The following is an 11,561-nucleotide window of genomic DNA, read 5'->3' as shown; positions in this document are numbered from 1 at the left end:
CTGTTTAGACCATAAATACTAGTCCAGAGTTACAAATTTAGAAAACAGAAATCTATTTCCGTTGGAGGGCAGGTGCCAAGACTACTCTCTGGGAGAGAAACAGTTTTTGAAAGAAATGTCCATAGAGAAAATATCCAAATGTTTTCCCTGATCATTATTTGGTAGTGACTCATTTCACAAACCTGCCACATTATTCTTATGGCTGAAAGTTTCTAGTGATCAACATCACACACCTGTTTTTGAATTTTGTCACCACCTTTGGACGCCTTGATGAGGAAATAATTAAACCTGAGAATTAGATCATATGTGCTTGAAAAGATGACTTTGAACTTCATGTCAGTTTTCATGTGAATTGGCCCAGGAATTACAGAGATATTAGCAATAAAATAAGATGAGATATCTGTATTTTCACTGCTACGGTAGTGACCTCAATGGGATTTTCAGCAGCCCTACCCTCCACCTCAGTTTTAAAAGCTTTAGAATATTGTGATCATGTGAACGCAGAAGGTCCTATGGCTTTGAATCTGAGACCAGTGTTTACCTCTGGATGCTAAAGTTTCCTCCATGAACCCCCACAGTTTATGAACTGAGGTATGCAGTTAAATAAAATAAATTAATAACATACATACATACATACATACATACATACATACATACATACATACATACATACATACATACATACATACATACATACATACATACATACAGTACATACATACATACATACAGTACATACATACCAATTATGAATATTTTGTGCCATGTGACTAAAGTACCTTGACCTACAGAAGCCATTTTCCATGACTCATTTGTGTGTGCCTCTATACTGTACCTCATAAAAACTATCTCAAATAGGGAAAAGACGAAAAATCACCAATAGTATGTTGAAAAGCAATGTACAAAGGTTGCTTTTTTCTGTGAAACTATAAGATAGGCTTTAACGGTGTGAAACATTATCTAAGGAATGTAGATGAAGAGACAGCGGAGATGTTAGTGTCTCATGCGAGTGTCCTGTTATACAATATAATATAATATAATATAATATAATATAATATAATATAATATAATATAATATGATATAATATAACATAATATGATATGATATAATATAATTTAATATAACATAATATGATATGATATAATATAATTTAATATAACATAATATAATTTAATATAAAATAACATGACATAAAATAACATAACATAATAACATAATGAAAAATCGGTTATAAACGCATCCTAAACTTTCACAGTTTACACATTATTGTTAGAATTCTAATGTCACTATAAAGTCACAACACATTTAAATATTCTTAAGTAATTTCTGAGTAATAATATATGGATAATAATATATTACATTTATATCGTACTTTACAACCTTGACATGCTTCCCAACCTTCTCATTCAATCACTTTCCTCACTGCTGCCATGGGGCTGACTCATGGAAACGTGGCTGAAAATCTACGTCCATGGTTCTCCAACTGACAGGACACTGTCTGCCACTGTATGTGCAGCTTGGAAAAAGATATTAAACATTTTTGTACTGTCAATTTTATGAAATCGAAGGTCAGTGCTTTACTTTAATTTACCTCTAGGTGTCACCCCAATACTACGTACTACTATTTTCATGCAGCGTCCGCGTGACGTAACGGCCTCTAGGTAGGCCGTGTCGGGGAGGACGGGGTTAGGGAGAGAGTGGCCGCTCGACCTGGAGGCGGTGGAGGCTGCGCACTGAGACGCCGATCCCAGAACGTCCATGCCCTGATAAACCAAACACCAACCTCGGAGTGATGGCGTCGCAGCAGCAGCAGCAGCATCCCGTCCGCAGGGGCAAGTCAGCGGCGACCGGCAGAAGCGCTGCGGCGGAGAGGAGAAACCTGCTCACAGTGTGCAGGTGGGCATGTATGATTATGGAGAGGGAGACATTGAATTTGATCCATGCCTAACAAACGGAGATCAGAGGCGTCCTTTCTCCATAGATGTCATGTTGCAATAATGTTACATGCAGAGCTTTTGCAAGTCTAACATTACAGGTAAAGCTTTCTGAATGAGTAATATATTATATGAGTATTATTGTAATTGCAAATGATAGATAAGTGAAAATTAATATTTGATGATTTGGCTAGACATAAAGCTGTTCCCCAGAAAAAAAGATCATAAGGATAATAGAACTATGTGCACATCATTAGACCATGATAGAGGTGCTCATGTAAACTGTCAATGTCAATGGATGTCTCCTATTTAGTTGCAGACAGTAAATTGACCAGAGATAATGCCAAGTTGTATTTAAACTCAACTGTTCAGCGTATATACAGTATTTTCAGTTTATATGACTCTGCATATTGTATTATTGCAGGTTCTCAGTCAAGACGCTGTTGGACCGTTCCTGTTTTGAGACCATCGATGACACGTCTCCAGAGTTTACGAACTTTGTCTCCATTTTGGAAAACATCCTGAGTCACAAAATGAAAGGTACACATGTCATTGTCACACCCAGCCCTTCAGCACGGTGCTTTGGCTGTTTGAAAGACAGAAAATGTAAATAAAAATGATGAGCCCCCACTATTTGCATACAGTTGTTGTGTCCTTGGGCAACACACAACATGCATGACTAATACATATGTTAATGATACATATGTGCCAGTCTATTCTCGTTCTTTCCCGTAGGTACGGCTACATGGTTTGGTTATGAAAGTCCTCGTAGTTTCTGGGAATACATCAGAGTGGCTTGTAACAAAGTCCCGCACAACTGCATCCGAAGCATTGAGAGCATGGAGAACGTGCCGTCGTCCAGAGCAAAGGTGAGCTCCCCGATATCAGCAATACGCAGATGTAATTTCCTGATGTTCACTTGGTCTTATTGAAAAACTACTGTGTGCTTTCTTCCTCGAATAACACTCCGAGTTTGCCATTATTTACACCCCTTTCAAAGGTTAAACGCTCGTGTATTTGCAAAGGATGTTCACACTAAAGTTTCCTGTTGTTGAACTTAGGGCAGAGCTTGGATCCGAATAGTCTTAATGGAAAAAAGGCTTGCGGAGTACATCTCATCCGCATTAAGAGACATCAGAATCACCAGGTACTTTTGCTGCTGTAAACAATGTTAATATAACTGGCACTGAATTACAAAATGTTTCTTTCATTGTAGGAGGTTCTATGAGGACGGGGCGATTATGCAGGGAGAGGAGGGAGTGTTGTTAGCGGATACACTCATTGGCCTCAATACCATAGACTTCAGGTAGTCTTTCCTATTCCTGTTTAAAAGTGTCTTTGTATATGTTTCTTAAGACAACAAGATTTCTCTCAACAATTAGATGTGCCATATTTTAGATCAAGACATATATTTGTTATGATGACAAGATTATGTTTTTGTACATAGTTTCTGTCTGAAAGGCGAGGCTCTGGATGGCAGTTGTCCAGCTGTCATTGACTACACGCCGTATCTAAAGTTTGTACAAAGGTAACACTGATGTATTTTACTTTATTCCTTTATTCCTGTTTTTTGTCTTGCAGTAACTTTCTTGTAGAACATATATAAGAAAATGTGCAATTTATTATATTATCTTACAGTATCTTCATGAACCTCGGCCAATAGCAATAACAATTTAAAGCGACACTGCAGAACATTAAAGGTTGCGTGTTGCTAAATCACAAAAAAACAGTTAGAACAAAGTTATAAGAACCATTGTAATAAGAAATTATATTTTATTCATTGGGTGAAATGTTATGCTGTGTGGCTAAAGAGACTAGATGCAAGTTGGTCATTTTGTACTCACTACTGCCAACTTAGGTATTATACGTAACTGCAATTTCTATATTAAGCTCGTGCAAGACGGCACTTTGGACCCGAAGTAACACCTTTTTGAGTGATAGTGCAGGATTTTAGAGGCAAATGTGGTGAACAGGTCTGGACTCATTCTACACATTAGGACATGGCTGGAACATGTAGAGGGAGGAAAATACTTAGTTTTAACATTTGTAAACTATTTATAGTCCCTTTAAAGTAGAGGGGAAGGATCTTTGAGATATTTCGTATTCTTATATTGCATTATAGTCTCAAGGAAGAAAGAAAGTGAATTAAGTCTGCACTTTAAAATGGTTATGAATTAGCACAGGGATGATGAACCAAAGAAATTACAGCTTAAAAGCAGTCCTTTGGTTAAAATGTCTGTAACTTGGTTGTTATGAAAGAATGCCTTATTATACATTTCCAACATGTAATAAGTAATTTGTATGTGGGCCATTTTGAGTTGTTTGCATATTCAACATAACTAAATAAAACTTCCTCAGTTGATGTGCTCCTGTGACCCCTGTGTTGTTCTGTGCAGTGCAGACAGCATCAGCAGTGATGAGGAGGAGATGAGGACCATGGGCAGCAGCGGCAGTGAGAGCAGCACCCCGGACAAAACAGCCACCGCAGCTTCAATCTTCACCGAACAGAGCTCCCTGTTCAGCAAATGCAAACGCTTTGAGCAGAAGTATCGCATGGCACTGGAGCAAAAGGTACTGAAAATTAATCTTTGTTTAGTTTGGAAAGTGTTCCTTAATCTTTTTTTCTTTCTTGAAGCCTCGGAGTACCAGGGGAAGACTGTACCGCCCTCAAAAACATACAAACTTAATTCAGAAACAACTTTTGATGGTTTAACCCTTGTTTTAGATCTATTTTAGTTAGTGGTATGTTGAAATTGGTGTCAAAAGCCTGAGGAACTTTGTCTTTGAGCATAGGTGAATGAATGAATGAATGAATGAATGAATGAATGAATGAATTTAACCTTGAAAAAGAGTGGAAAAAAGTAAATAAATTTGAGTAACCAAAATAATTTTCTTCTTCTGATCCACACATCACTCTGGTTGGTGAACTCCACCTGTCAGACACTCAAAGCAGGACAGAGACTGATCAATAGGACATCAAATAAACAATCAATGAATACAGTGACGTCTCCAGATGATCACAATACAATCTAATATCATTAACTCCCACCTCGAATTGATAGTCTGCTAGCCTTATAATCATCGCACAAACTCTGCCTTCTTGCTTTGACCAAACACTAATTTCTCACCAAACAAAACAGTAAACAAACAGTGACCTGCCTTTTTAAAAAACAATCCACAGGGTTACCTTGAGGAGCTAGTGCGTTTGCGAGAGGCCCAGCTGTCCGAGGCTGTGTCCCGGAACAAAGCGCTGGAGCAGGGCCTGGCAGACACACAGCTCGCCCACACTCTGGAGAAACAGCAGCTGGAGTACATCATACTGGAGCTTCAGGACCAACTGTGAGTGGGAGTGGTAACATCTTTCCATCTATTATGTATAATTATCACCAATGGAGGGAATGCATTATTTGATTATCCTTTTGGTCGTGCAGCTCTTTCATCACTATTTACTGTGTCTCATCTGTAGGACTATACTCAAAAACAACGATATTCGGTCCAGACAGGAGCTGACAGCCCACCTGACAAACCAATGGCCGTCTCCCGATGCCTTGGATACTAACGCTGTTGCCTTGGATACTCTGCAAGATCTCTACAAGAAACGCATGGAGCAGTGGGACAAGTAGGTAATCCTGTAGTGGCTATGCACAGGGTTCAGAATGTTTTCAGATCTCTTTCAACTATTTCCATTTTATTATGTGGCAGTCTGATACTAAAATCACATTTATTTTCTATTTGTAAAAACAATCTTCACTCTAGTCTTTACCCTACAATAATACATTCAAATTGAAAAGCTTGTGCTGTTTTTGAGCATGTATAAAAGCTGGACGTGCAGTAAATTCATAGTAAAATTGGAATAAACAGAAGAGTACGAACACGTCCCGAGCCCTTTATGCTCTTGAGTCATGCTTTTTCTGACCTGTTGCCCTCCGTTTCAGGAGCACTTCTCAGGGTCTAAAGAATTTATTGGAACCACCACAAATCCAGCGTTTAGAAATCCAGCCGAGGAGTCCGAAGTTGCCACATTCTGATGCGAAGAAGTGAAAACCAGGGATGTATTTTTAGTGTGGTAGAGAAAAGACGGCATCCCTAAATGTAGCGAGTGCCTCCTTGACGTGAGGAATAAGTCTGATGCCAGTAGAGTGTAACCATGAAATAAGAAAGTTTCTTAGGTAGGTAACTTTCATGAATATTCAGATTTTTTTTTCCCGTTATTGTACAATCTTCTTTACATTACGTCTTGTGTTAAGTATGTTATTTATATTGTTTATTTATTGAAAATCTTTTTGTTGAGTTGTATTTTTCTACAAAACCTAAAGTAGTGGGATTACATAGTTATTTTTGTTTATATTTATGTCATTGTTTAAGCCGATATCGATGTTTTCTGTTATATTTGTTGTGTTAGATTATGTTAGTTTGCCACAACCAGCGGGACTAAGAAGTGAATGAATGATGGACTCAGCTTCATGAAAAGCGCCTTATAAAAACAAAGCCATCATGATTTTTAGTTTGTCGATGAATAAAGAAATGAGGCAGAGTTATGAGGTAAATTTATATCGTTCTGACTTGAACTGAATAGCTTGAATGTCAAGAAATGTGCATACGAAACAGAACTATCTAAAATAGTCTTTATTTTTGTGGCAAATATCAGGGAATATTCAGTGCTGTGCTTGATCAATGTCTAGTTTGTATTAGCCATACAGTTGTTCAAAGAGCTGCCTAATACTGTTTAATGCAAATCAAATACTCTGTGATAGTAATATCAAAATATCAACTATCAAATACTCTGCAATAGTAATAACACATTACTATGGAGAAACAGTTCAGATTATGTGCACATGGTTAAGACACTGACATAGGAGAGTCCACATTTTCACCAGATTGATCCTTCATAAAGCAACACAGCTAATATACAGCAGCTTTATTTGTGTAGACACTAAATCAGGGATGATCACATTTTTTTTCTCCCAGTGAAGCGCCACGTTTGGAATTGTGGTCATGTGGTTTGGACAACCCTGCACTTAATGAGTGGTTAACACACAGGACAGAATGGTTACAATATTACAGATACTGCCATTTGTTGTTTAGCTTAGAAATATTAAAAAATATTCTTGATTAAAATTATACAGGTGAACATAAATTATCTTAAATAAATGATATACATTTCTTGAATACTACAAGTGTTGGTGATTTTTTTCCTCACAGTTTATATTTTGGCGTTTGAGTGGTACATAGAAAACTATCATGCACTGCTGGATTGTAGCGCCCTCTCCTGGTTGTGCTTGCGAAAAAAGGCCTTCCCAAACTCATAAGTGCTTATCATTATGGCACAGGCAGGAGCCACTTTAATTAATCTTGGCAAGAAACCTGGAGAAAAAGGATTGTAAAAAATGAATACCAAAATAAAAGGGGTATAATCAACAAAAGGATTCCGACGTACCAGCAAACAACCCTGAGACGCCCTGTTCTGCCACGATCCGACTCATACACCTAAAGGTAGAGGATCCCTGACATGACACTGCAGAGAAAGAGACGGCAAATTTGATATTAACCAGTATTCAAGAAATATGGGAAAATGTACTGTTGTTATAAGTGATGATGGATAGTTACTGTTCTTGGCTTGTAGCTCCCCCAGCTCCACTTGTCTTCTTGTTTTGACAACATCAAAAGGCAGTGTAACAATGGCCGCAATCTGTAAGAACGAATTTAACCTTTTAACCTCCGCCTTCGTCCAGTTCAGCCTTATCCAAATCTAAAAGCTTAATTGACTGGAGAGTTAGAAAGCTAAGACCACAAAACTGATGTAAATTGATTTTCTCCTTGCATTGTTGCCATGTTGTCGTCAAGTTTTTTTTTTGTCACTTTGTTGCCACTTTTTCAATGTTTTTTTTTTTTTTTGTCAAACTTTTGTCGCTCATATCTACAAAGGGTGTACTAATAAAAATATTTTTGGAAAAATCTACAAGACCTTAAGTTCGATTGATAACAAAATTCACCTTCATGTGAAAAAACAATGGGATCTGAAAGTTGAGATACCAGAAGAACTCTGGTTGGAGGGGTGGAAGTCTCAAAGTTGTACGACTAACTCGTGCACCTGGCGGGACTTTTGTTGGAAAACTTTGGTCCTTTTTTACTACACCTTTACAGAAGGAAAAATTTCTGGCTACCCAGTTTTCCTGCTGGAGGTAGTGTGGATCGGTCCCGGCCGATCAAGTACATATATTCAGGTCATGTCCAGGTAGAGGGGATTTTTGGAAAAAGGTGATAAATTTAATCTCTCTAGTGTTAGGCATTCGATTGGAATTGTCTTTTTTGTTAGGTCTCAAAGTCACCTATATCTACTTAGGATTATTGTCGCCACTCCGAAAAAAGCCATCAATAAATGCTGGCTCAAAAGAGACACTCCCTCAATGGCACTTTTGATGCAAATTGTTAAACACATGAGAACAACAGGGAGAAAAATATTGGAAAAGATGGGACTATTTCACACAAATCATGGATGATGACAGTGTTGACAAGATGTGAAATGTACCTGTACCTCTCATTGTACATGTTTTTATTCTATTGAATTTTTTGTGTGGCCTAAAATGTCCTAAAACGAAAGTTACCAAAAAAAACTTTTGGCGCTCTTTTGTTGCATTTTTGCTAATTTTTTGTCACTTCTTCACACTTTCATCGCTTTTTTATCATGTTTTTGTCGCTCTTTTGTTTCTTTTTTATCTTTCTTCTTTACACTTTTGTTTTGTTTTCATCCTCCTTGCTATTTTCCCACTTTTTTTTCAGGAAGCTATAAAATGGGCGGGGTGAAGAGGTTAACATCAAACAACCAACAACTACTACATTATTAATAATGTGCTAAATTGATTCTTAAACGCTTTTAACCATGTCAAAATGAATACCTCCCTCATTAAAAAAAAGTTGTGCTAAATTTATTTGGTGAATATTTAAGTACATACACAGTCACCAGTCTCAAAAGGATCAATTTCCTGCTTTCCTGTTTCCAGTACAAAACATTTAAATCTCTTTTTTTTAATCTCACTCAATTGTTTATTTGCCTGTCTGTTACTGTTGCTTGTTTTATATGTAGACATTATTTTCCGTTATTAAAAAAACTTACCGATCCAGACAAAGCTCCAGATAGAAAGCTGATACTAATTGTGGGCTCTGGAGTGTTGTAGTGCTGACAAAAGAAAGACTTGGCTCTTTCGTAGTTGTACCAGTACATCGCAGAGAAGGGCACGTCCCTGAGCAGAGTGGGGCCCAGACCGCGCCACAGGGACCGCCAGCCTTCAGCCTCCACCGCTGAGCGAATGCAGTCAGTTAGCTCCCGGTACGACTGCTTCTGGGACTGAAGTTTTGTACGGATGAGCTCAAGGGGACTGATCACTGTCGCCGAACCCACTAAGGACAAGGACAAAGAAGAGGTTGTGTTCAGGTTCTAGATTCTTATGGTGTCATTAACCCAGAGGGACGGCAATGCAATATTATTATATATTTTGAAAGAACAGATCATCCACAAATGCTGAGGCGTCATGAATTCTTGTTTGGGAATGGCTTTACAAAGTTTCATTTTACTGACGTTTAGGCTTGAAAGATTGAAATATTCCAATTATAGCTTTTTCAGACCGTTATCAGATTACACTTTCATACAACAAGCAACAGAAAATTTTGCAGCTTTGTGCCAGTTTTTGTTTCCTGTGGATAGGCTATTTTTGACCTGCCATCTGCGACAATAGTTAAGTTCCTGTATATTGAGGGTAACTTTATTTTACACTACATACATTGTCCCTAACTCAATTTAGTACAACGTAATGTGCTCTGTAAGAATGTGTAATAACTTGTACCTATGGGTAGATACACAATGGAATAATATGTATTAGTAGTTGTAGGTGCAAAATGTAATAAGACATAACTCTAAGGGTCTCGTGTCCTATTACATTATGTACCTACAAAGTACTAATACAAGTTATTCCATTGTGTATATAACCCATGGTACAGGTTATTGCACATTGTTACAGAGCACATTACATGGAAACTAAATTAAGTTAGTTACAATGTATCAAGGTACTGTAAAATAAAGTGACACCATATTGAGTATAATTAATCAAGTTTGGGAAAGGATTTACCTCTAGCAATTCCACCAGCCAACAGTGGGGCTTCCTGCGCGTGATCTGTCATTCTGGCCTTCAGTGCCGTACACAGCTGGTCGTAACATGTGAAGTAGATCACTGTAGCAGGGACGGCCATTACACTACACAGAGGATAAATCACATCACAAAAACATTAGATTCATTTTGTAAATGAAAAGGCTTTCTTTTATTTAATATGAATACGTACAGAGTGGGAGGGAGACCACTCCATAAGGACTTGATCCCTTCTTGACGTATAATTCTGACAAATGCATCCTGTAAATAAAAACAACCCGGTTACAAATATTGATGTTTATAAAATATGATAAAGCATTACTCAATGAAGAGTGAACAAACTCTTTAAATAAAAAAATAAAAAAACATTGATTTTGTGAGCATATTTTTTTTTTTTACCAGAGTGCCATTGAAGTGACTTGAAGCCTTGTACCAAGTCCTTGTGTTTCCATTCTCACAGACACAAATGTGGTCCATGAGTCCATTGCAGTACACAAAACACTTGCCTGATTACAACAATGACATTTACAAACAGACAAAAACATTTTATAGTACAATAAAAAAATAAAGAAATAATCAAAGTTAAAACAATCTAGAAATACCTTTGGGGATAGGGTTTGTCTGTGCTTGGAGTCTTATCTTCACAACATCCAAAGGTGTGACTGGGAACAAAATGCACAATTTTAGTCAAACAGAAACCATGCAGCCAAATTGTGCAATCACAAACGATCAAATATTTTCTCACCAAATATTGATGTGATGATGGCCCCAGAGCAGGATGCCACCATTTGCTGTACGGGACTAATACTAACGCTGGCAGAGGATGCGGAACCTTGATAACTCATGCTGTTGTTAAGCTATAAACACATGGTCATTAGTTATAACGCAAGCATGCCCATCTGTCATAGGAGCGCACGAGAGTGATACGATCTAATATTTGATAACATTAAAAAACAACCTAGAATATGTTCTTGTTGTTGTTTGGTTAAAGAAATACTACACAGTAGAATACGCACCTGTTATGCTCTCTAGTATAAATACACGCATTTCTCTTGTTTTCATAACTTTACTGGCTGCGCCTGACCTTATGTTACATTAGCGTTACACATGCGGATCTGCTTCCTGTGTTTTCCAGCCCGTGTTGCATTATCGCCCTCGTGCGTAGTCCAAGGATATCGCATACAGTAGAAGGACCAATAAAATGAAAATAAAATAAAATACATTAATCGCAATGTCATGGTCGTACTGTGTACCAAATTGATATTTTTGAACAAATTGTTAAAATAAAATAAAAAATAAAACAAAAATAGTTGGTTGTTCACGTAACGTTACGTGAGAAACTGCCATCTGGGGTTGCCAGTTCAGACGAAATTACCTTTTTTTGTATTGTTGAAATAAAAGCAATTGCAGATAAAATGCAAAAATCTTTATGAAGGGAGCGACGCGTGTGAATGTAGCTATATATGACTGAAGGTATATATAGCT

General features: G+C 37.5%; 2 protein-coding genes across 2 annotated transcripts; one reads left to right on the top strand and one right to left on the bottom strand.

The window, feature by feature from the left end:
- The first annotated feature begins 1,668 nt into the window (after positions 1-1,668).
- On the top strand, positions 1,669-6,185 carry rundc3b (RUN domain containing 3b). Its single transcript, XM_079560863.1, has 10 exons — positions 1,669-1,897; positions 2,360-2,475; positions 2,671-2,804; positions 2,997-3,082; positions 3,152-3,241; positions 3,383-3,463; positions 4,332-4,506; positions 5,117-5,274; positions 5,402-5,554; positions 5,871-6,185. The coding sequence occupies exons 1-10, from the start codon at positions 1,794-1,796 to the stop codon at positions 5,974-5,976; spliced, it is 1,203 nt and encodes a 400-aa protein (XP_079416989.1). The 5' UTR covers positions 1,669-1,793; the 3' UTR covers positions 5,977-6,185.
- A 782-nt stretch (positions 6,186-6,967) lies between these two features.
- slc25a40 (solute carrier family 25 member 40) lies at positions 6,968-11,222 on the bottom strand. Its single transcript, XM_079560865.1, has 10 exons — positions 11,093-11,222; positions 10,822-10,933; positions 10,679-10,738; positions 10,476-10,582; positions 10,270-10,337; positions 10,059-10,183; positions 9,050-9,333; positions 7,543-7,624; positions 7,373-7,450; positions 6,968-7,299 (listed from the first exon to the last, which is right to left on the bottom strand). Exons 2-10 carry the CDS (start codon positions 10,919-10,921, stop codon positions 7,175-7,177), a joined length of 1,029 nt encoding a protein of 342 aa, XP_079416991.1. The 5' UTR covers positions 10,922-10,933; positions 11,093-11,222; the 3' UTR covers positions 6,968-7,174.
- Positions 11,223-11,561: the final 339 nt, after the last annotated feature.

This window comes from Gobius niger (assembly GCF_951799975.1).
Source record: "Gobius niger genome assembly, chromosome: 8".
NCBI lineage: Eukaryota > Metazoa > Chordata > Actinopteri > Gobiiformes > Gobiidae > Gobius > Gobius niger.
Note: the sequence above shows the minus strand (reverse complement) of the source record. Positions and strands in the feature narration are given on the sequence as shown.

Coding starts and splice junctions, on each gene's coding strand:
- rundc3b (XM_079560863.1), top strand. CDS start 1,794: ATGGCGTCGCAGCAGCAGCAGCAGCATCCCGTCCGCAGGGGCAAGTCA. Junction 3,464..4,331: donor TATCTAAAGTTTGTACAAAG/GTAACACTGATG, acceptor TGTTCTGTGCAG/TGCAGACAGCATCAGCAGTG. Junction 4,507..5,116: donor GCATGGCACTGGAGCAAAAG/GTACTGAAAATT, acceptor AACAATCCACAG/GGTTACCTTGAGGAGCTAGT.
- slc25a40 (XM_079560865.1), bottom strand. CDS start 10,921: ATGAGTTATCAAGGTTCCGCATCCTCTGCCAGCGTTAGTATTAGTCCC. Junction 7,451..7,542: donor GGAGCTACAAGCCAAGAACA/GTAACTATCCAT, acceptor CTTTCTCTGCAG/TGTCATGTCAGGGATCCTCT. Junction 7,300..7,372: donor CGTCTCAGGGTTGTTTGCTG/GTACGTCGGAAT, acceptor CTTTTTCTCCAG/GTTTCTTGCCAAGATTAATT.